The 24465-nt window shown below is 39.9% G+C and overlaps 1 protein-coding gene across 2 annotated transcripts in view; it reads right to left on the bottom strand.

Moving 5' to 3' along the window:
* lrriq1 (leucine-rich repeats and IQ motif containing 1) overlaps nt 1-22446 on the bottom strand; it is a 37489-nt gene extending 15043 nt beyond the window's left edge. Inside the window, exons 1-21 of one of the 2 annotated variants that reach the window (XM_067493608.1) lie at nt 22088-22446; nt 21478-21604; nt 21123-21178; nt 20883-20997; nt 18775-18986; nt 18233-18307; nt 16413-17894; nt 16159-16311; nt 15908-16058; nt 15323-15516; nt 14085-14212; nt 13899-13972; nt 13291-13384; nt 9292-9471; nt 6280-6699; nt 5625-5808; nt 3621-3746; nt 3021-3110; nt 698-831; nt 297-365; nt 112-194 (exon numbers count right to left, since the gene is read on the bottom strand). In XM_067493608.1, coding sequence (XP_067349709.1) covers nt 112-194; nt 297-365; nt 698-831; nt 3021-3110; nt 3621-3746; nt 5625-5808; nt 6280-6699; nt 9292-9471; nt 13291-13384; nt 13899-13972; nt 14085-14212; nt 15323-15516; nt 15908-16058; nt 16159-16311; nt 16413-17894; nt 18233-18307; nt 18775-18986; nt 20883-20997; nt 21123-21178; nt 21478-21604; nt 22088-22204 — 4264 coding nt within the window. In that variant the 5' untranslated portion in view covers nt 22205-22446. Of the gene's footprint in view, nt 1-105; nt 195-296; nt 366-697; nt 832-3020; nt 3111-3620; nt 3747-5624; nt 5809-6279; nt 6700-9291; nt 9472-13290; nt 13385-13898; nt 13973-14084; nt 14213-15322; nt 15517-15907; nt 16059-16158; nt 16312-16412; nt 17895-18232; nt 18308-18774; nt 18987-20882; nt 20998-21122; nt 21179-21477; nt 21605-22087 lie in introns of both variants that reach the window. The other variant, XM_067493607.1, reaches the window with a different exon arrangement.
* Between the last annotated feature and the right edge of the window lie 2019 nt (nt 22447-24465).

The following is a 24465-nucleotide window of genomic DNA, read 5'->3' as shown; positions in this document are numbered from 1 at the left end:
AACTTGACACTTGGGGACGAGGCCACGCACATCTCCACTAATGCAAAAAATTAAACATTTTATAAAGGGACGCCTACCAGTCAAAAGATATGCAAAACAACTCACCCATACATTTATTCTTCTGCTGCTGCTTTGATTTCATCTTCTGGGCTCTCTTGAGCATCAGAAGAGCTGTGTGGCTGTCGGTAAAGCCCCTAAAAAGGAATATGGAAAGGAAACACATAAAAATATCACTCAGAAAATGCAACAGGGTCAAAACTTAATCATGAAGAATGTAGGATAAGATGATGATTTACCATTCTTCCAGAATCTTTTCTAATCTTTCAGGGATGCCGCTAAGCAAAGGAGTTGATGCGGGAGACTTTCTAAAATCATAGAGATAACAATAGATAAAGAAATCTACATATTCTCATTGTATCTTATGATCAGATATTTATCACAGAAGAACCACTTTTACAGTACTACTGCCTAGAAAATGCCTAGCATCATGGCTGACTGTACACTATATTTTGTATCTTTAGCAGCTAGATAACAGTTGTTCAGAAGGAGCAAACAGTTTCCCTCTAAATCCAATGTAGTCAGATGTTTACAGTATGTGACTGGTGCAAAAATAGAAATGATATCGAATGTAAATCACGGATTTGTTCCTACTGGTGATAAAGACAATCATTTGGCTACGGAGCTGTTCCCACCATACCTGCTCGAGCTCTGTGGGGAAACTCTCAGCCCAGCAGGGTCTAGCTGTTTTCTACCCACCCAGGCCTGCTTTGGCTCCAATAGAGTTTGGGGTGGAAGTGGGTACTGGAAATGATCAAGAAAGGTCCCAGGAACCTGAAAAACATCCACATTTGTATGTGTGTTTGTGTCTGTGTGTGTGCGTATAAACACATACTGACAATGTATTTTCATTATTTTTATGTTGGTTTTATTCAATCAAATGGTTGCAAATGCATCATGAAACACAAAAAGATCAATTATTTGTAAGTATATTTGAAAATAGAAAATTCAATCAAATTTCATATTAAACATTACTTTCATAGAGAACAACAACAACATTGTAGCAAAAAGCTGCCTGGTTGTCTGGCTTCTACTGATCAGTTTTTTGCAGATGTTCAGGTGAGATTTCCTCCCAGGCCTTCTGCAGCACTTCCTTAATGTTGGGCAGTATCCATGAACTCTCCTGTCCAGCTTCTACCACAGCAGCTCAAATGGGTTTCGATCTGGTGATGGAGGTACCCAAGAATTTACCAAGAGTATTCCAGCAGCTACAGCTTGGAAGAATGTTTGGGGCCAGTGTCTTGCTGCTAAATGAAGTTATCCCCAATCAGTCACTGCCCAGAGAGAATGGCAGGCTTCTTCCATACTGATCCCAATGCTGATCACCCAGTCTTCCACTCCCAAAGCCTCCACACATCGTCATGTTTTCCCCTCCATGCTTCAGTGATGGTGTCAGGCAGGCAGACTATCATCTTTTCATGAAATGTGTGGCTGACATCTTCGCTTGGATCCAAACTCCTCAAACTTTGACTCAACAATCAGCAAGTCTCTGGTCCAGTCATCTAAACTCCTCTGTTTGTGCATCACGGCTCACTGAAACCTTATCTTCAGATTTGCCAACCTCCGCCCTTGCGGAGACTACAGTGTACAGCTTTTAAAGAAATCTTTATTTTTTGGGCTATATCTAATTAAAAATAACCTTCCCATCCCAAGATGTTAAAACATCTTAAAATAAGTTCATGTCCAGTAAACCAATGATATAAGTTTATATTTGACTTTTTCTCCATAGGGAGAGTGGCCTGTCATTTTCAATTTAAAAACATCTGCACTTCAAGGCTTCAGTTTTCAAGTTGAAAAGTAATCTTGGAAGTTTTAGATGGTTTATTTGCTGATTAAATTGTTGCAGAAGTATGTTTTACGTTTCAGTGTAAACATACAAGCAGTGTCTGAGCAGTGTGTGTGTGTGTGTGTGTGTGTGTGTGTGTGTGTGTGTGCCCACGCTAAGAGTGCTGTTTGTTGAACGCACTCATTTTAAGTGAATGCGTAAACAGAACATAGCTAACACAAAGGGTGAACATGAATGGCAAAGGATTATTCGCCCAATATGTCCGTGAGGCCTGTAAAAACCATTTCCATAGCATCTCAGACATCCCAGAGCCAAAATATCACAGAATTACCAACCCCCATCAAACTATGTATCTCACAGAAATCAGGTTTTCGAGGGTCATATGTCTAAGAAATAAATGTGAACTAGTTCATTTTTTGGACCGTGAACTAATTCTAAATTAAAAATTGTAAACTAGGAACTTAATCTAGTTCATTTTAATGTGTGAACCGCACTTTGAGCTAGCTTTTGTGAACTTGCACAACACTGCTCCTCTGTATACTTTAGATAAAATGAAAAGTAATGTATAGAGTAATATGCAATCATATTTTACAGAGTTTTCTATTTGAGGTATTTGGCTGACACTTTTACCCAAAGCAACTTTTCACACCCAAGGAATGTTTGTACGTAAGTCAAACTAACAGTTTAATTACTCTCCAGATCCCATTTTCTCTTTGTAAAAGCGCTAAATTGTCCATCCTCGCCTTTGATGTGCACCTCAGTGTCAACACATTAAGACTGGCCATGACGGCAGCTGCACCACATCAGCTGGCCTAAACCTACTACCATGATGTGCAGTGCGGAGAATGCTCCAAAGAAAAGATTCAACTGGAGGTAAATTAAGGAAAAAAACTGGGACACCAGTCAGCCAGCTTGAAAAATTACATCTGCTAGTGCTGACCAACCTTCAGCTCTCCAGGAAATAATCTTGTTTTGCAAGAGAAATAAATTTTAAGATCAATCAGGGAGAATGAGACAAATCCTGGAGGGAGAGATGAGTGAGAGGAGAAGGGGACAGGGCAATATAATAACTCTTGCTGACATCACACAGGGGTTGGCTAGCTACTTTTACTATACAGTAATACCAGCCCATCAGGTTTCAACAATATTACATTATGTCCCAGGACAACTGCTTTACCTTCAGAGATACTGGCTCCTCTGACACAGGGTCACGTCTGGAAGGTGAGTCATCAGAAATCGGCAATGTCCAAAGTTTTTCCAGTGCTGCCTAAAATATGAAGGTTCTGTTATATCTCTGGACAGAAACAGGGGAATAACAACAATCAAACATATATTATAATCCTAAAAATAAAATGTAACATAATAGATTAGCACATATATATGTAGTGTAAATACAGTAAAATATACCAGAGAAGTGAGTTCTTCTGTGTCAAGAACAGGTTAAAATAATAGCTAGTGCAGATTTGTGGATGTGTGTTTTGTGTGTCATATGTATGTGGGTGTACACACAAGTTAGTGGGTGTACACACAAGTTAGTGTGTGTATTATTCAGTGTCTTTGTATTTTTCTCAGCTTTAATGTATGAGTGCAAATTTGTGTCCGCTGATTTATGCAGGTTTAGATTTTTCAACATACAAGCAAAGATTATTGTGAATGTCATATTTGGGAAACGCTTTCCCAAACTTGATGTGTGCAGGTTTGTGTGAAGGAAAAGAGTGAGAGTCAGCAAACATGTCAGGCTCTGCTCGGTGTCGAACAAATGAACTTGTCTGCATACCTCATCAAAGACAAATTTATCTACGTCCATCTCCTCAAAGGTGTCATCCTCTCCGGTGCTGGAACTGGTGACAGCAGCAAGAGCAGAGAGGAGCCTCCTTCTCACAACGCAGCCCCTCCAGAATGCCTGGAGGTACCCAAAAAATGATAGACCTCTTCATGAATCATAAGGAAAACATAAATATTGTGCGTTATCCCATTAGAGAGATAAAACATGTTAACCCCTTTTTTAATTGCTGAATGTTCTGCTGTCTGAACTCTGTGTGACTCCGGGCTGTTCCGAGACAAATGGAGCTCCAGTGTGCCTCTAAATCCTCCAATTCCCAGAGGACTGGGGGGCGCACACTTCACTTCAAGTTGAACAGAGCAGGAACCCTAGAGTTCTTACTACTGCACTTCTTTGGAATCTGATTAATCACTCTGGACACCCCCCTTCCACCCTAACAACACACATGCACACACATTTTCCTGCATCATCACCCCCACCTTCTGCCTTTAAGGACTCATTAAAAACTGCTTTTGCTGAAAAGAGACAAACTTCAAGTAGCATGTTTTTCAGAAGAGAAGCTTACACCTTTATGAAGAGGATTAACTGAATAAGCCTCAATAGCAGATACTGTAAACAGTGTGAAGATGGATGTTTGAGTGTGAAAGTGAATTCAGCCGTAAGCTAGAATACGGAAAAGAAATTTGAAGCTTGTGGTTCTAATTTACCTACTGACAGCATCAATAATGTAATTCCCATTTAAAAAGGAGTTGTACTTTTAAGATGTGTACTGCCTACTGACTTAATTGATCAACTTGGAGAATTGGCTAAAACATGGAGACAATTGACGAGACAAATCTTTAGAATAAATAAGCAATTTTAGCATGTTAGCTTACGGGGAACACAGAACAATGACGTTTATTTTCAATGACAAAAGTTGCCTTTGTTTTTCAATGAATTATACAAAAATATTGCAACACATGTGCATCACTGTTTTGTTTTTTTTATGTTGGAGCAACATCAAGGATTCTGGACCGCAATAATCCTGAAAAAATGTCTGCAAAATCCTGGAGGGACTGGTTAGCTGGAACTTGTTTCCATCCAGTACTAGCTCAGGGTCAGGAAAATGTATGTGAGGAATAGTGAAGGTGCTCTGAGTGTGAAACTTTGAAGCAAATTACTCAACATACACCAGGAATAACATTATGACCAACTCTGCAGATTAATGCAATCCAATACAGTGGCTCTGCCATGAATTCTACTTTTAGAAGATTATAATTTTTCAGTTTTTAGGTTGAAACTGTCAGAAAGGTGTTAATTCTACTATGCATTTATTATTGAGCTCAAAGTGGGTAGTGGAGTCGTACTGGACTGCATGGGGTACAATTATCACCTTTCTGACAGTTTCAACATAGGAACTGAGAAATTATAACCTTGTAAAAGTAGAATTCATGGCAGAGCCATTGTAGTGGATTGCCTTAAATTGCACAGGTGGTCATAATGTTATGCCTGATCAGTGTAATTATGTCCTTTCTAAGTCTACTGTATTCACCAGGCATATGTACAGTAAGAAATGCAACGCACAGAGTGGCAGAATTTCATCCATCCATCCATTATCTGTATCCGCTTATCCCGTTCAGGGTTGCAGGGTAGCTAGACTTTATCCCAGCTGTCATTAGGCAAAGAGGTGGTACACACTGGACAGGTTGCCAGTCTATCTCAGACCCAACAAATAGAGACATACTAAGCTAGATAACCATTCACACTCACATTTAGACCTACAGAGATGTCTGTGGACTGTGCAAGGAAACCACAGTACCCAGAGAAAACTCATGCAAGCACAGGGAGAACATGCAAACTCCACACAGAAGGCAGATGCACCTTCTAGCTGTGAGAAGCCGGCGCTCACCACGGTTTCTGCCTCTTCATTTTTAGTATGAATTCAATGACTAGGTTTTACCAGCTACAAGGCCAACAAATCAAACGTCCAAATATCTAACCATGTTTTTCCAGTTTTACCTGGATGGTAGTTGCTGCATAATGTGGGTCAACAGATTTCCCATTAATATAGAAAGGTCCTGATGGTGGACTTCCTCCATCTCGTCCTATTCCCCCTTGCTTTTCTGTTACTGGAGGGCTGCAAATGCTCCCACATTTCTGTCTATATTTCCTCCACTGCTGCTGAATCACGCCGGCTGCTGTGCTGTTATAAAAAAGGACACACACTCAGAAAAATACATATGCACACAAAGTGAAAGATATACAGTATGTGATGTCACAGCACCTTTGTCTTTCAAAACACAACAATTTATTTCAGAGCAGACATCTGGAGAGCAGGGCTCTAGAGAGTTTAGGCCTGTCCAGAGCCACCCTTCATATCTAAGATCTATTGTCCTCCCAAAGATAGCGCAGTGTTAATGATGAAGCTGCGTGCTAAAATGAATAAGATGTTCAACATCTTCTGCTGTAAATTAAAGAGAGGAGCCTCCAATGATGACAAATGTTTTGCAGCATAAACTAATAAAATCCTGAACTGCTATAAAAAGAATTATTTAAAAAGCGTGTTTGCTTTAAGTCAGCGGTGTCCAATTGTGTGTCATGAAAGAAAGCTTTGTATCAACTGATCTCCCTTGCGGCATTTGTTGTCAACAAGATTGCATGAGCACTGACTTACTTTTGGAGGGCCGGGTCTTGGTGGAAGCAGGAAGCTGGCATTTTACAGTTGGAGGAAAATGTTTTTCCCTTTGTTGCAGATGACTGAAGGTTTGCACTGGGAACTGCTGTAACAGTGTCTAATGTTTGTTCCCAACACTCTGTAGATGACTTCTCCTCAAAGATACGGCAGTTCCCTCTGATACAATTCCTGCTTTCGAAGACTGGCTGAGCTCTCACACTGGACTCCAATGGTAAGTGCTCGGTAAACATCTTAGCATTTGTACTCTCCATATCAACAGTTTTCTCCACTACTGTTTGGCCTGGAGTCATATTAATGTCACCATATTCATGTGCAAATCTCTGGTCCTCAGCCAGCTTCAAAGTCTCAGAGAAGTGTTGGCAGGAGCATTTGATAGCATCCAGAGGTGATGAGGCCTCACTGTGAACACACAAACACACAGTTTAAGACATGGATGCTCGTTCTATTTTGGATATGTCCTCTACTATAGCACACGCAGAAGATCAAGAGACCCAATTATACCCACATTTTGAAAAGTTCCAACTTGTCTTACCTCTAGTTCAAGTATGAAAATCTGTTTATTGTATACAGTGGTTAATTTGCAGAAGTGTAGCTGCAAATAAACTTTTTCCATTTAAAAAACTTTTTTTTATGTTACTTAGGAATGAGGTTGATCATTTTAATTCTGAAATAATGTCTGTTGCAGGAAAATACAGTAATGTCTCTAAAGTAGACTGCTTAGAATAAAGAAAATCGAAGTACACTTGTCTGTGTGTGCCCTAATACCATATAATGGCCCTTTCATTAAGAGGATAAACCATGGATAAGGGATAAAGTGACTACAAAGCCACCTCACTGGAAGCTTCATGAATCTATTAGCAATGCTTAGCTCTGCTCCCCTCCCTGTCTTGACCCTGAGGGGGCCAGAAACACTTTCAGTACCCAGCCAGTCTGGAAGGCGAGTAGCCTTAGGTAGCGCAGCTTCTTCCCTACAAAGACCCAGCTCTTCATTCTCAGTAGGACAAGAGAGACAGGAGTCAGGAGGTCCACAAGGATTGTGATCCCAGTGACCTTTCCTCCCAGTACCTGCTGGTTCACTCCAGGGTCACCATGAACACGTTTAAAATTGGTATATGAGAGCAGAATATTTTATCATGTTAAAGCTGCTGTTTAAAATGTTAATGACAGAAACTTACAACTACTGATTAACACACATGAATCTCAGAGAACTCAGCATCTGCCAAAGCAATAAAAAGTCTCTCAAGGATTTTGCGATTGTTGCAGCCTAAAATGACTGATTTCATGACAGCTTTTATAAATTGTTGAAAAAAATTGTTGAAATTGCAAAAGTTTCTTGGCTGAGGTCAAAAGAATCCCTGTACCAAATTACACTGCATTTTGTGTCTTTCAGTGCAGTGTGGCTCTGCTTCTATAGCATTTAAACCCTAAGGATAGATGTCATCTCTTCAAGATTAATAAAACTTGGTGTGAACTAATGCAATGTAGACATTAGCAAGATTGTCGCCTAAAAGAACAGGTCCATATTTTAAGTCTACACTAATACAGCTCCCTACATTCCCCCCCAAAAAAAGAGATGGTATCATCCATGCCCAAGAAGATTAAACCTGTAATCAGACTAAAGACACACATTTGAATAATAAAGTATGGAAAGTTACTGTTTTGTTTTTTTAAAACAGGCTTTTCATAATATTAACATAGCCAACCAATTCTGTATTACATGTAAAGTGGTTTCATTTGTCTTGGGCTTTCGGGAGGAAAAAAAAGTGAAAAATTTGTAGTAATTATGCAATTTATTAAAGTTTTTGTGATATCGACCAGGGGCATTAAAATGTCATTCTACCATACTGGGTCAATGTTTACTGTACAATTAGGTGCTTGTAAGGGAAGAAAATTTTAAATTGCTCAGCTAAAGTGAAAGGCGTTAAACAGAGGAACACAGCTTTCAGTCTGCACCCTACACCTTGTAGGGAAAAGTCCTGAAATCATACCCCTGATAGACGCGATGGTTTTTTCCCACCTTACAGTCACCATTCGACTGGCGTGTGGCACTCGTCTCACCTCCATTAAAACTCAGTCTGACACAAGGTCAGGCCAGAGGTTAAATGGCTGTGTTAGTCCTTGCAAAGCTTTCAGAATGGCTCATTGTCCAGAGGCCAAGGGGGTAGAGGGCACAAAGTGAGGGGTGAAGCAAAGGGATCGCCACACTATCCCCCAAGCCATAGTAGTCCTCAGTGTGACCCGCTCGGGTAGCCGCCATCATGTTTCATCTTTTGTGCTGTGTAATTTAGAAAGGTCATGAAGATAAGCAGAAAGTTGACCACTATTTTAAGTGTTGGTGGTCCATCTTGCATAGTGTCAATGTGTGTGGAGGCCAGTGACATTGTGAAAATAGATGTACGTTGTCTTTTGGCTCTCTACACCCTATGTATCAGACATAACAAGAGAATAGCTTACATTCCTGAAGCTTCATATCGGTCTGTCTGAGAGTTTAATACAACCTACTGAATTTAAATTTACAGTCCGCCAGTGGGCCAAACTCATTTTTGTTGAGGAAACATTTAGAGAAACTGCTACAAAAATAGAACCTTTTGAAACATTTGGTGAGAAAAAATGTGTTACTTGACAAAGACAGTAACAAATTGGATAAAAAGAGGGAGGCAGCATGCTACAAATTAAATTACCCCTTTTTGTATTAGGGAATAAAACGAAATGTGAATTTACAAATCTAACCTGAGCAGCTCCCTCCACCTCCCCCAGTCCACAATTCACTCCCAAGCTGCTACAGAAATCAGTCATTCAGCAGTGGTCATAACGGTTATAACTATGGGATCAGATTTCTTTCTTTAATTGCAGTGAAATATGGGATCACACACCATTTCAACCACTTTTGCTGCCGATCAGTTGAACCAATGCTCCTCCAAAAAAAGCACACCCCACACTGATAGCACATCTACATACACATAAGCAGTCATTAGTTTCTTTCTCTCTTACCTGAGCTCCCTGCTGTGCTGGTGCTGTAAATCATTAATCTGCTGAATCTGAGTCTGACAGAAATTTAGGAAGCTGACTGAGGCCCAGCCGATCTGTTGCACAGCAGGGGGTGATAAAAAGTGGTCTGTCTCCTGGTCATCAATGGCCCTCAGGCCAAGTAATGCTTTCTGCAGACTTGATCTAAGAAAAGAGGAAAGTGGATTAAATACCAGTTGTAAGGCCATGTTTTACTGGCAAACATTTATTAGTTACAACATAAGTTTTAGAAAACATGAAGCCTGTCAAATGGTAGATATATTTTTCAGCCAAGACAGTAGTGTTCTGTATTTTTGTATTTAACAATAAACAATTGCAGTTTGGTTTATAATGACTTATATTAAAACCAATACATCAGCTCTAATACTAAACAATATTACTGCACTTCATAGAAAAAAACTGTTTCCTAATATATTTACTGCATATCATCTTTTTCAGCTGACATTCACATTTCAGTTTCTCAAATAACTATACCACAGCTGCATTGTATTGGTTTTTTTGTTTTTTTATCATACCACAGCATTTAGATTGCATCCTTTCTCACTGAAGTGAATACAAACACCTTGGTGATGATATTCAAAAATGACTGAATGCATTGAACTCAACAAAACATTTCTCAAATTACACTTAATTTAGAGAGAGGTTCCACGTCTGGCAAGGGGCATCTGAAACCTGAAATGATTTCTTAGTCTCTAGACACTAGACAAGTAATAGTTTTCATACTTGTGGTACATTTGCGGACATTTTTCGGTTTTTGTTTCATATTTAAAGCCAATCCGGTAATCACTGATACAACCACCCTATCTTATTAAATGATCATCACTGTCTTTATCAAAAACCTATATTTATGCAGTTGTTGTATAGTTCAGAGGACAGAAAGTTGCTCCAAAAGTGAGGGGTTAGAATATGCTATTATCTGACATTTCAATCTAAGCATATTTTTGGACCGTTAACCTAATTGTTACCTTTATATATTTTTTCAAAAGTGTTGTCACTAAGATACATTGGATAAAAAACCCCTACCGATGGCATACATTAGGTACTATCAGCCTTAAAACTGGAGGGGAGCCGTGAATGAATGTGAGTCTGGGGGAGAGGTAACCACTGCCTGAGGCTAAGGATGTACAAGTAGAGGAATCCCAACAATCTGCCAGAGAAACAGACCCAGAGCATCCACCGGCAGAGCACTTGGCCAACTCTGGTCTGTGTTCAGTGGGAAAATGTGAAGCTACAAACTCCACAGGACACTTGGGAATGGCAACAATAAATCCGTAAAAATCCAAGCCTCGCGGCTACAAAGTTGATTCTTTAAAACATTGTGAACAACTGGGTTTCTCAAGATTGTTTGCCAGAGAACAATACGCTCATAAAATGTGCCTAGCACATCAGTAATAGACAACAATTCATATACTGGTTCAGTTGAATTCATAATGTTTTCAACTGAGAATATTTGAGAATTATTTATTTGTTGAATTATTTAAAACCAACTTTACTAATGATTTACTATTAGGTCTCTCTACTAAAGCTAAAAAAGGTTGTTGATTCAAGTACACACACACACACACACACATTTCTATTTAGAATTCCAGCAGGCCACAAAGATTCAGCTCTCTGTCACAATGTTGTGAATTACATTTTAATCCTAATACAAAGACTAACTTTTATATTTACTTTTTCTAAATGGTAAAAGATCTGCTTATGTAAAGTGCTTTACTTCTCAACTCGTGGTTCAAAGACACTTTGAAAGTCTTTGGCACGTAGGAGGGACAGGGAATCGAACAACTGACCCTGTGGTCCGTGTCCTTACCTGCTGAGCTACAGAGTTGTTATATATCGATCCGAGTAAGGGTTACAAACCTTTGTTAAGATCTTGACATAGGATTTAAAACCATATAATCGGTTCATACTATGTGCCGACAGCATGCAGAATTTTCCAGAATTTACTGGCACCCTCAGACAAAAACACAACCGCAGAAGACAGGCTCTGTGTACTGTCAGAGGAATAAGGTTTTGATGTGGTTCACTTTGTCTCTTCAGCACAGAATAGGATTAGATTCCAACCCTTGAGGCATGTTGGCTGTCTTTAAATGAAGCTCCGAACGGGACCTTTTGATTGTTACTTGAGCTCATTGAGGTGGGTATTGTAATTCATTTCAGAAATGGATGCCACTTAGACATGCTTGGGAAAATGCAGAGTAAACCTATGTTTAAAGATCCTCCAATGCCCTGAGTTCTTGATGTTTATAATGAGTGACTCTCATTAAGGAAAAACGGAGGTTTGGCTGGTTTCAGAAATACAACATTGTCCACACTGTAATCACCTTTCAACTACACAGTTTTCATAATCCTTTGTATTTAACACAGAAATTTAATTTCTTTTAGGGTATTGTAAATTGTGCATTTGTCAAGACTAGTTACATAATAACCAAATAAGTAAAATGTATTTTTCAAACTAGAACAGAAGCTTCACAGTTTAGATGCTATGAAGCTCGTCTTCGCCTTCCAGCTATATCTACTGGGCTTTGACATCAACCTGAATATTTCCTTAACCGATATAAATTTCATCCTACTTTCTCAGGGAAACACTGTTTTTGGCCACATTCCTTTATCCTCTTTCTCCAGCCTGCATGAGCACGATTCCGTATTTCATTTAGTGAAGACTTCCTCCAAAACACAGGCGCTTAAAGTGGCCCTGATTAATCAAGCCCGTGTTTTCTCCTTCCACATCTCCAGGATCAGGGTCTGCCCACAGGGAGCGTAATTCTTAGCGCTTGACTTTTGGTGCTTTCGTTTAGCTGGTGTTATCACTGGCTCCACATGAAAGGGCCAGGGCATAACTGTGAAAACGCAGAGGTTTAATTCTACTGTTGGCACTGGAGGTTAAGTAAAGTTCATTGAAATATTAGGGTAATGTTTCAGTTAAGGTTTGGGTGCATGTACACAGGTTTGCATGGGCCACCAATTAAAAGAAATCTACAAATGAAAAAACATGAATTGTGTGTTTTGCACTGGGGAACCAAAGGGCTTACAGTATTATTACTGCTCCAATAAGATGTAGGAGTATTTCATGTGTGCAAGTAACATTCAACTCTTCTCGAAATGCTTTTAGGTGAACAACTAATGAAATAATTTTCACAAACCCCAACAAAAAAGGGTTCTTGGAGGGGCCAGGCAAAGTACCGTCTTTCATATTTTGTTTATTTTTCTGTTTCGAAATGGGTGTGGGTAACTCTGAGGAGCCAAATAACTCTCCAAACCTGTAACAGCTAGCATCATTGTTCATGACACGACAATTAAATCATGAATAATATCAGTGGTCATTGCATATTTTTCAAGTAACTCACTGAAACTGTTGTAACATGGGACTATTTGGGCACTGTAAGTGAATGAGTAAATTGACACTAAAAAGATAATTGATTTTTCTGTTGAGTCAATATTTGTGGAATTATGAGCACTTAATGCAGCGTACGTACATGCAGATGTCAGTGGCACGTTGTGGTAATCTAATAGCGGACACGGATCACAGTGTTAATCCAGGGAAGCGGACAGGAAGGCCTGTTTTGTGCTGGAATGTTTAGACTACCTGAGCCAATAGACCAAATTTGTGATAGAGAAATACTAGCTTTTGGTATGTTCCTTTGAACATCCATCACAGCAAGTGATATTTCAGACCAAAAGAAGCAGAAACTGAACCTTTTTTTTCCCCCCAAAGATCTTGCAGAAAGAACTATAGAACATTCTAATTATATTATCTTGATTTGAAGCCATGCGGCAGGTAATGCAGAGGGGAACTTTTAAGTCAGAGGTCAGCAGTCACCCAGAAAAAGACAATTTGGGTTAATACATCTGTACGACCTGATGTATCTTAAAAGCAGAAACGTACAGATTAGACGACACATTGGATTCTGGGAAACAGTAGCCCGTGTAATTTGCTGAAATTTCTCCATCCAGCCGTTGCCTTACCTCCATCCACTCTCCTGTTGAAGAGGATTCCCTTTGAGGTGGATATTCTGCAGGAACTGACATCCCTCCAGGCTCTCACACACATTCTGCAGCTCTGAGAGAGAAGTTGGAAACAACTCTGCTATGTCAATCACTGTTATTCAGTCTCTACCTCAATTTCAACATTGTCTAAAGTAGTTATGTAGAGCTGTATCTACGGAATGAAAGGAACTGATTGGTTCCACACAAGTCCATTTCCATGGAGTAACATAGTACACTGCAAGCTACACTAACCAAAGTAAACGCTGCAGTATCATATAAAATAAATAGTTTTTTAAATGTTTATGACTAAAGGTTTGGGTAAATTTATAGCTTTTGTAAATGATTTTGTTAAGTGATAGCAGTCTGTAACTAAATGGGGCTAAAGGACTGGAAACGGAGAAGGTCTGTAAGCACACAGATGGGATTTGATGAGTGCAGAAAACTGTTCATGTTTTTAAAGTTGCAAAATGATTCCCACAAAAAAACCTTGAAACTACGAAAGTCAGCAATAATACAAGACAGAGAAACACGCATTTTGTCATTATGAAGAAATGGCCTATACATCCAGGTAAATAACAACATGTTACCTGACATGCAGTTGAATCGAAGATCCAGATTTTCAAGCATTATAAAATCAGACATGGGGGGCAGCTGGGTAATTCTAGGAAACATAGAAACATGAGCTATATCTCAAGATATCAAGAGATCGCCTAAAGACTGAGAAGTATTCTTTATATATTACACAAGTATCGAACGAGACTTGAAGATTATACCTGTTTTGAGCCACAGAGAGGTGTTGCATGAGGGGAAGCCAGCATGCAGTGAGGCCCTGCAGGGAGGAGATGCTGTTGTCGTCCAGACGAAGCTCTCTGAGGAGGACGTGGTTAGTCAGACGTGGGGACTAAAGGACAAACAGGGTGAAGTTGTCAGTTAACAGTGGTCACACTGAGGGGTTAGACTAACTTTGCACTGCTGCTGCTGGTCCAGTGGCAAATAAATGACCCCATCCATCAATGTCACTTGCTTTAGTCCTCCTACTATAGTCATTAGCGTTGGATTCATTGGAAGCTTCTTAGAACATTATATTACATTATGATACTAATTACTTTTGTTTGTGTATTTATGAGGCTTTTCCTTCATTTTTTGACTTTGCCTCATAACTCAACAACTAGCAAGTACTCAAACAAGAGAAAGTAAGGCTTTACATTCTGTCCAGCTGTTTCTAATGAAGCATTCACACTGGAAATGGTTTGCTTTGCCAATTACGGGCTTCATTTCACTACTCCATCAATTTGTGCCTTTCAAGCTGCTGTGCCAGTGACACAACTTGGCACTTTCTGCTAAAATAAAGCCTGTGTTAATGATAAATTCAAGAATGTACTTCATAGTTGAGACTTGCAGGTCAATGTGCATATTTTTTTTTTTTTCCCCCAACTTGCATCGTCAGCCAATGGAGAGAAGGTTCTGGCAGTGTAGCTCATGTGGGAAAATGTGCCAATATCCTGTTTGTACAATGTTACACTAAGCATCACTGTCAGATCAACTACACTGACTTTGTTACATCACATCCTTTCTTGGTCCAAATACGCAGTTTCGCTGGGCTCAAAAAACATGTGACATTCCTTTCCTAATCAATCTATTTAAACTGTGCAGGGATTGAGGGGTTGAATCGTGATTTTCTATATTTTTCCACCCTCTGGTAACTTTTGAAAACGTTCCACTGGAGGCGATGGCTACATTTAGGACGTAGAAATTTGGTGTCATAAGTACTGACAAACAGATGCTTGTGGATTTGTTACCATAATCAGTTTAACCAACATCCGTTCAAGGTGATAATGAACCTATAAATCGACTCCTGCTATTAAGTTTTACATTTGTGTGGGGCTCATTCTATAAATTCTTGCTGTGGTACAAGGCGCTAGTCCCTCACACATCCTCATCATCTTTCAAATAGAAACATTGAAAAGCAACTGCAGAGCCAGAAGTTTCCGTGACTGACTGTAGCTGGTACCTCAGTAAGGCCGTTGGCTCTCAGGTCTAATGTGTTGAGCAGAGGACTATTCTCCAGACCCTCCACACTCGCCAGGTGGTTGTATGAGCAGTTCAGGTGAAGGAGTGTGTAAATGTCTCTCAGTCCTTCAGTGCTGATCAGCTGGTTGTGATCCACTGACAGTCTCTGCAGTCTCCTCAGAGACTCCAGACCAGCTATGCATTAGACAGAGAAGACACATACAGAGACTGGTTTAACATAAAACTCAAGATATGAGTTTGCACATAAGCACTAAACAAACTGCCTAAAAAATTAATTTGAAATACACACACACACACACACACACACACACACACACACACACACACACACAGACTTAAGCTATAAAAAAGCACATTTCAGTGGAGGTTGTATGCTCCTGTTGTATAAAAGGCCGTAAAGTCCAGAGTTATAAACAAACACTGCCCTCTTGTGGTGTATTGCATAATGCTTCTTCTTGCTTCTGCAAAACACGTCCAGCAGCCATTTACAAGACATAATGCAATAATCCATCAACAATGTAGATATATCACAACCATTAATGGTTTGTATTTTCACAGCTCTCACCAATGCGTGACACGGAGTTGTGTGAGAGCTCAAGAACATCCAGATTGTCTGCACCACTTAGACCATGAATGGACGTCAGCTTGTTGTGGCCAAGTCGAAGAACCCGTAAATTGGTCATATTTTCACAGTCCACAAATGAGATGTCATTTTCCTGAAAACAGAAGAAACCTAACAATGAAGGCCACTGATGCACTTTTAAAAAAACCCGAACAATTGCGGTAATAATCATAACACATCGACTGATTATTCACCTCTACATCGATGTAACAGAGTTCGGGTAACTGGCTGATGCTCTGCAAAGACTTGAGGCCGCAGCGTCTGAGAGTAAGGGACCGAAGTTGAGAGCACTGGAGAAGAGTGGATAGGTTACAGCCAGGCAAGTCCTCTAAGGTCACTGTGGTCACCTAAAACCAAGGCAGATGCTGGTTTAAGTCTCACAGATTTCACTGAATTCACTTACAAAATAGCGTAGTTTCTGTAACGTATCAGGGCTGAGCGCGTGTACCTCTTGCAGGGATTTCGAGCCTGCGGACTGCAGCAGAGTGTCTGAGCAGAGAGGGGGCAGACTGCTGGTCTCAGCAGGCCTCCTCGGCACTCTCCCACTCCGAGCAGAGCCTTTTCGCTTCCTCCTGTTCTGCAGGGACAATTTGGACCACGGGACGCAATCTTTCATCCAAGACAGCCTCTTCTGCTCTGTGCGCTCTGGGAGGCACAGTGGTAAGGAGTCCGAATAAGAGCGAGTCTGTCCTGCTGCATGTGGTTCATCCATAGGTTTACTAACACAGTTGTCTGCAATATGTTGCTGTATAGTTTCGCAGCCGGTGGTCTTGTCCGTGAACGTATGATGTGAAGGACCAGAGCTTGAGAGCAAGGTGTTGCTGTCTTCTAGTTGTGAGGTCAGGAGGTGTCCAGTACTATTTTTCCTCTCACCTTCAGAGATCAAACCATTTTTTCGTTTCTCCTGTTGTAGGTCTATTTCTCCTATCAGCCTCTCGTCCTTTTCTGAATCCGGCACTTTAATTATTTTGCTTTCCTCTTCTTTGAGTCTTCTCTCTTCAATGTTGATGGTTTCTTTTTCTTTCTTGTCTTCTTGTATTTTCTCATTTTCCTGCCTAATTCCATTATTATTTTCCATAGTATATCTCCACTCTACATCTATCTGTGCCTTCTCTGGATTTATCTTGAGTTGCATTTCATCTTCAATTTTTCTATTTTCCTTTTCTTTCATTATCATCTCCATCACTGCTTTTCTGATTTCCTCCTCGGTTTTTCTGTGCTCCTCAAGCTCATTTCTTAAACTCATCTCTTCCTCACTTCTCTTATCTGCCTCATTTCTGTTTTTCCCCTTTTCCTTTCTCAATTGTTCCTTAAGTATTTTTTCTTCATCTTTTCTACTTTTGTCTCCCTCCATCCTTTTCCCTCTTGTTTCTTTCTCTTCTTCCCTTTTCAGTGATTCTTTTTTATCCTTTTCCTTCTCCTTTATTTCCTCCTTCTCCTTTATTTCCTCCTTTTCCTTCTCCTTTACTTCATTTTTTTCCTTCTGTCTCTCCCCCTCTTCTATTTGTTTCCTCTTTTCCTCTTCCTCAGACCCATCTGGTTTTCTTTCTTCCCCTACCTTCCCCATCCCTTCCTCTGCCTTGGTCTTTTGCTCTTCTTTGTTCCACTTTCCATCATTCTCCACTCTCCCCTTACATTCTTCCTTGTTCTTCCCTAGCTCCTCATTGTTTCTTCTCTCCTCCTCTGCTTTATGTCTGGCTTCTTCAGTTCTTCTCTTTTCGACCTCCTCTTTCTTCCTTCTCATCTCGTTCTCAATACTTTGCATCTCTCTCTTCATTTTCTCATCATGCCTTTTTCTCCTGTCCTCCTCCTCTCTTCTCCTCCTCTCTTCCTTCTTTTTCTTTTCTTCCTCTTCATGTATCTTCTTCAGTTCCTCTTCCCTAATCCGCCTCTCTTCCTTCACTTGTTTCTGGAAGTTGCTAATCAGCTCCTGAAAGGTAAAAATCACAAACAATCCAAAACTATTTAACTGAAGTGGAATAAGTGTAAATTATATTATTATGGTATTTGAGGTCAGTGACACTGATTTGAGAAAAATCACCCCAACAACTGCTTCCTACAACTTCCTCCTATTCCTATTATGCCAACACTGCATTGCTGAAATAATGATGCACTCCAATAAATATTAACTAACCACGGGGATTCCAAAAGCTCTATTATTTAGCTTTAATGGTTTGCTACACCCACATTAGGATATCTTGCCTTGCTGTAGGTTGGACCCCTGGTTGAATTAAAAACAAATTACAAAAAAAAAGCCCTTGAACATACCTTCCGAAGCAGCAACTCATCTTCAAGCCTCTCCTGCGCTCTCTTCCCCATCAACTGAAGTTCCATCTGGTGGAGCTGGACACAGGAAGACACAATCAAATCATAATGAAGGATCTGAACTTGGGCTGAACAAATGTTAGTAAATGGTGTGCATTCATGATATACCAGAACAATATTACATTTATTAAAAAAGTTATGTCACTGTATATCAGATTAAAAGACAACATGACTCGCTGAATTGTGCTTTGTGTAACTTTTTTGTGGTCTGAAAAAACTTTCAAATATTGTATTTTAGAAAACATTTTGTTACACAAATGTCAGTGTTTACTTTCATTAGAAATCAAATCTAAATTAAAATGTCACCTACACTGATTCTGGATGATTTCGTCAATCGTGTTATCACTTATCGCGACAGGACCGTGAGGTAACAAAATGAGTGAAACGTAAACACACAGATAAATCTCTGCAGAACCTGCTGCATTTGATTACCTATCAAAACAGGTGTCCATGTTGAAGAAAAAAACATTTCCAAAGAGCCTCACCTTTTCTGCCTCAATTATCTTCTTCAGCTCTTCCTGAAAGTGGTTTTCTCGCTGGACTCTTTGCTTCTCTTTTGTCATCTCTTCAAGGTGTTGTTTCTCTCTGTGTTTACTGCTTTCCATTATGTCACCTTCTTTCACTGGCGTTTTAGGGATCCCCACTTTGAAAGCCAAATGCCTTGCACTTTCCATATGTACTTCTGTTTCACCTTTATCTGTGACAAGTACCAAAAACGCTTTTAGTATTTAGCAAGCAAGGAACACAATCATGCATTTGTGGGAATGTAGGTCCAAATATCACTACCCCACGTGCCATCTTCTTTGCCTGGCTTCTTTTTGCCGTCTAGTGCACACAACACAGTAAAAACTAACTTGGGCAGACAAATACCAACATATACTGTGTCATGCCATTGTTGTGTTAGCCCTCGTGATGTAATGGTTATGCTCTTTAAAATATTCTTGCCAAAAAGCCTCCAAAAGCTGTATTTGTAAAAGATACCCCTGTACTCAATGCATTCAGTTCAAAACGGGATGTATGTCTTTCATTACTGTGCAATAATGCAGTAATGCTTCAAAAAAGGACCAGCAGTGCCCTCTTGTGGACAATATGTATATTAGTTTTTCTCCATAGTTTTGGTCATTTTTGTGTCATTCTTCTCCTGCAAACAGCAATTCATCATCACATGCACGTTAGCTTATGAACTGTTTAAATGATAAGCAATTGCACATGAATAAACACAGTCACTTCAGAAAGTTGTTTTGCACTTTTTACAGCTTTAGAAAATTACACTATAATGAAGAAAAAAAGTTTTGCCCATCAATCTACACACAATAACGGAAATTGAGAAAATGTTTGTTCAATTTGAATTTATATTTTGCAGTCACTCTGTCACAATTAAATACTGAACAAGAATTTGTTAAATATAAAAAACGGTTATGTTCCTAATATTTTATATCTAATGATGCTAATATTTATTATTATTATCTACTGTGAATTCTGGAGCATTCAACCTGAGATACACACACACACACACACACACACACACACACACACACACACACACACACACACACACACACACACACACACACACACACACACACACGTACGTTACATCTATTCAGGGCAAAACAATTCACCTTCAATTCTACTTATTTTCTACTTTTTTCAAATTTGTTTATATTTTTATAGTAAATGTTTCATGTATTTCAGCACAAGAAAAACTTTCAGCTATTTTTAAACAGTATTGCTTCAATTCAACTTTTGGCAAATGCAAAACTTCGGGGGGTTTTTCAGCTTTTTTTTAGCTTTGCTTGGAAAATTCTTTCAGTGCAGGGGCATTCACAGTGCACTTTCTTTTTGGAAATGCTTCTTCCCCAAAATGTCATGCTTTTAACTGGGAAATATACAGATTAAGCTAAAGTAAGGATAATTTATCATCAGCATACAAAAGCCTTTGATGGATTCATCTCTATTCTGAAACCAAATCAAACACACTAATTAGCACATGGGTGCATAAAATAGCATATGAACCCGGTAATAAATTAAAAAAATACCCTACTCATTCATGTTACATACTGACAGATCGCTGCTTGATATTGAAATACTTTAACTCCTTTGTTCTCCCACAGTCCAAAGACACAAGTTAGTTTAACTGTTGACTCTTAATTGCCTGCAGGTGTAAATGTGAGTATGAATGGTTTGGTGGCTGTGTGTGTCTCTCTGTGTTTGCCATGAGATAGACCAGGCCTCTCTCCCAATGACAGCCTGATGACCCTGAACAGGATATGCAGTTAAGATGGATGGAGGAATGGATGATATTGAATTAAACTCTTTGTCAGGCCACATATGTGTGAATATATTTTAATTTATGATTAAGAAACTGAGTGTAAATGTTTGGCCCCCACAACATGTTTACCTTAGGCGCATATAAACTATTGACTAGGGAGTTAAACCCCTATACTTCACAACCTGCTTTTAAAAACCTTTTTTTTTTTAATTTACAAAATTACAGATTAAAGGCATTTTGGAATTGGCGATAAATGTCTAAAGAGTCACCAACTAGGAATAATACAGCATTTGCATTTAATTTTCCTAATGTCTACTGCACCTTCAGTATGGGAACACACTGCCACATTGTGAGGTGAAAGCACGTCTGTCTCTGGGGTTGCACAAAGAAGGTGGTTGACGCTGGAAGTGTCTTCATTTTCCGTTTCAATATTAATCTGTGTTAGATTTTAAAAAAAAAACTAAATAAATTATAGTTTGTCACATGTGAACTCACTTTACACTTGTGAGTCATATTTAAATTTGTCATATTTACTGTATTAGATTGTAAAGAAACATTTACCTGCTCGTTCGGTTTCATCACGTCTCCACCAAACTCAATAGGCAGGTTTTTCATGTCTTCATATGATGTAGGGACGTCGAAGATGCAAATTAAACACAAGACAGATATTACCGACCATTATTTGATCATCACTGATTAAAACATTGGAGATCATACTTAAATATCAAAAATTAATTGTGACGAGCTGTTCACAAGAATTCTGTAAATAGAGAATCTAGTTTCACGCTCTTTGTAGTCACAGAGAAAGACGACACCCATTATGTACATAGAGAAGTTAATGTATCTTCTTTAACTTTTTAATCACAGAAAAAAATTGCATTGAAAAAATCTATCGTGTTTTGATGCCATACGGTACCTTCAAAATCCTCAAGGATGAGCGACTCACAAACTACGGCCCTGCTTTTTGAGGTTTCAAAGTAGCTAATCAGAGATGGTGGAATATCGTCTGTGGCCTGTTGTGAGGAAGTCGGTTCACTGTTAGACTGTAAGACACATCACAACAGCAAATGAAACGTGAAAACGTGTCTCGAGACTGAGTGAAGCACGAATAACTGTCAAAAAAACATTTATAATTGATAGCCTGGTGTGACCAACAAGTGGGAATGTGGTGGTTGTCCATAACCCACATATCATCTGGAGCCTGCCCTAATCCTGAACGTGGTTCCAGAGGTTTCACCTCAGCTGCTTCCCAAGCGACACCAATGTATTAATAGCTTTACAAATACAACCGTAACTTGTAGCTAGTGTTAGGCACGTGCCAGGCCACGTTTCGTTGGCGCTACAGTTGGGTAGCTGACTTTCAACTGTTCACAAATCGTTACCCTCAAGTAAAATGTGACACGATATAATACAATAAAACCTATAAATAAGCAACAGCAGCATTTAGTGTAATTTCGAGAACGTTAGCTGGCTCTTTAAAAACGGGGAATTTGATCGACTTGAACAGGCCTCGCCAGCAGACTCACCGCGTTCACGGGGGATGAAAACGTCTCCCGCTCCCCTGCATTTTCATGCGCCACAGAGATGAACAGCTCGTTCAGCTCCGCGAGGGCCGTTTCACCTGCCTCGTTAGGATCCGCCATAGGTTGAGCTGCCCCAGGGACCTTTTGCGTCCAGTCACCGACACTCGTCGGCAGACGCTTTTCTGAAGTCGCTAGGATTCTGCCTAAGTAGTCGTTCTTGCCACGTTTGTACTATTGTCAGAATAATATTCCGTTCAGCACGCGAAACCGAAATAAACCTTTGCTAGCATACAGAACAAACCCCAAAAGGACATTTGCGTCCAGAGCTACTGCAGTCTCCATGGTAACAAATTTGTAAACTACATTGCCTCGCGACGGACAAACCGTGCAAAAGGCAAAGGAGACATTTAATCCTATAGGTAGATGGATGGATGATATTCGTTATTGATCAACAAAGAATAGTTATCATGTCAACAGGCTACTCCTTTATATTTATATTAAAGAAATGCTGTGATACAAAATTGTGACTGATATATGGTATAACATGATTCCTATGTCACAAAGTAATAATCCATGCCATGTAACGGTTGTTACATAAAAAATCCATCTGAGCTGCATCTTTGTGAAAATAAAATGTAATGCAGTGGAGGTGGGTGGGCATTTTGGGCAGGCAGCTATGTAGAAGGGGTCAGTGACCCTAAGAACCCTGGTAAATCACAGGACCAGAAGCACAAATATATTTCTGGGCTGCAAACAATGCAGACTTTTTCCATGGCATTTCTCATCACAAAGACCGGCTCCTCTATCCCGTGGTGAGGCCTCTGCACTTGTGCTGTACTCCTTCTCTTTGAGGAGATTCCAGTGGCCCACACAGGTTTCCCATACACATTCCCAAGGGCTTATTAAAAGGAAGCCAGTCTCCTTCCTCAAAGTTTCAAAGAAATACTGTGTGTACTCCATCTTAACCTGTTTGGTCTGGAGACACGCTAAAACCCGATCTCCATCCACGCGATGTTCCAAGACAAAAACAAAACAACAACGTGGCGCCAGATCACACAAATCCTTTTCCTTTCAAAGGCCAAAACTGAATTCCACAATGAAGGACTCATCTACAACTACAGCACTTATGTTGTTGTGTGACCTCTACAGCTCAATACCACTGCAAACCTCGCAGGTTCGACACAGGCATGCATTCATAAAGGTCATTATGGGTTACAGCACAGCTTCAGACCTGAGGCTGATGGGCAGAAACAGGACAGTTTGGTGTAGTACCCATTATTGGAATCAAACTGCCTGTCCCTTATGTTTCATTAGTTCTTCTAAGAGTCATTGACCAAGTTCAATTACTCAAAAGGGCTCCATCAGCAGGCCTTGTCCACTCCAATTAGGGCCAGGCCCTTTGTCAGAAGGCAAGGTGTCCGTCGCTTTTGTCCAAGTGCACGGAACCCAGACAGCGACCAGACAGGGCGAAGCTGCAGATTTATACGGCAGATTACAGCAGTCAATGGCGGCTCCGGCCCAAACACAGCAGCGGTTTGGATAGCAACTGTGTGTTTACACTGTCAAGGGTTTTCTGTTACTCGTCTGTAGCCATTATCTTGGCAGCCATTGGGCCGATTAAGCATATCATTTCCATATGGGGGCTTTGACGAAAGAGGGGTTAGAGGGAAAAGTTACTAGTACCCCAACTGCTTTTGATCTTTTTCTCACTGCACAATCTGAATGTCAACTGTGCTTTACTGCAGTGCATGATGTAAATCTGTCTCTTTAATAATTTCACTGTATTTACTGGAAGTACTCACAGAAAATACAAAAGTAGCCAGAAGCAAAATGTTTTCCATGCATGCAATCAAACTGACCTCTTTAAAATGGATGATTCCTCTCAAAGCACTGAGCCAAAATATATGTTTCTGCACATAAGAAAATTCATTGGTAGTTTAAATGTATTAAGTGTACATGGGTTGCAGAAACTAAAGGTATTTTCACAAATGCCATTGCAAGCATATATTAATGTTGTATTCCTGTAGTTCTATGCTGTTAAATTAAATGGTAAATGTTCCGCACTTATATAGCACTTTTCTACCTATTGGCACTCAAAGCACTTTACACTGCTTCTCATTCACCCATTTACACTCACACACACACACTCATAGACTGATGGGTGAGCTGCTATGCAGCTGGCCAACACTCACCAGGAGCAACTAAGTTGGGGTTCAGTGTCTTGCTCAAGGACACTTTGACATGTGAATGGAGGAACCGGGGATTGAACCAACAATTGTGAGATTAGTGTACAACTGCTCTACCTTCCTGTGCCACAGTCGCCCCTAATTAAATAGTCACTTAGTCAGTATTTGATGTTGCTTCTTAATAAATTTTCCAAA

This window comes from Channa argus, chromosome 23 (genome assembly GCF_033026475.1).
Source record: "Channa argus isolate prfri chromosome 23, Channa argus male v1.0, whole genome shotgun sequence".
In the NCBI taxonomy this organism is placed as follows: Eukaryota; Metazoa; Chordata; class Actinopteri; order Anabantiformes; family Channidae; genus Channa; species Channa argus.
The sequence above is the reverse complement of the archived record's forward strand: the minus strand, read 5'-3'. Positions and strand labels throughout refer to the sequence as shown.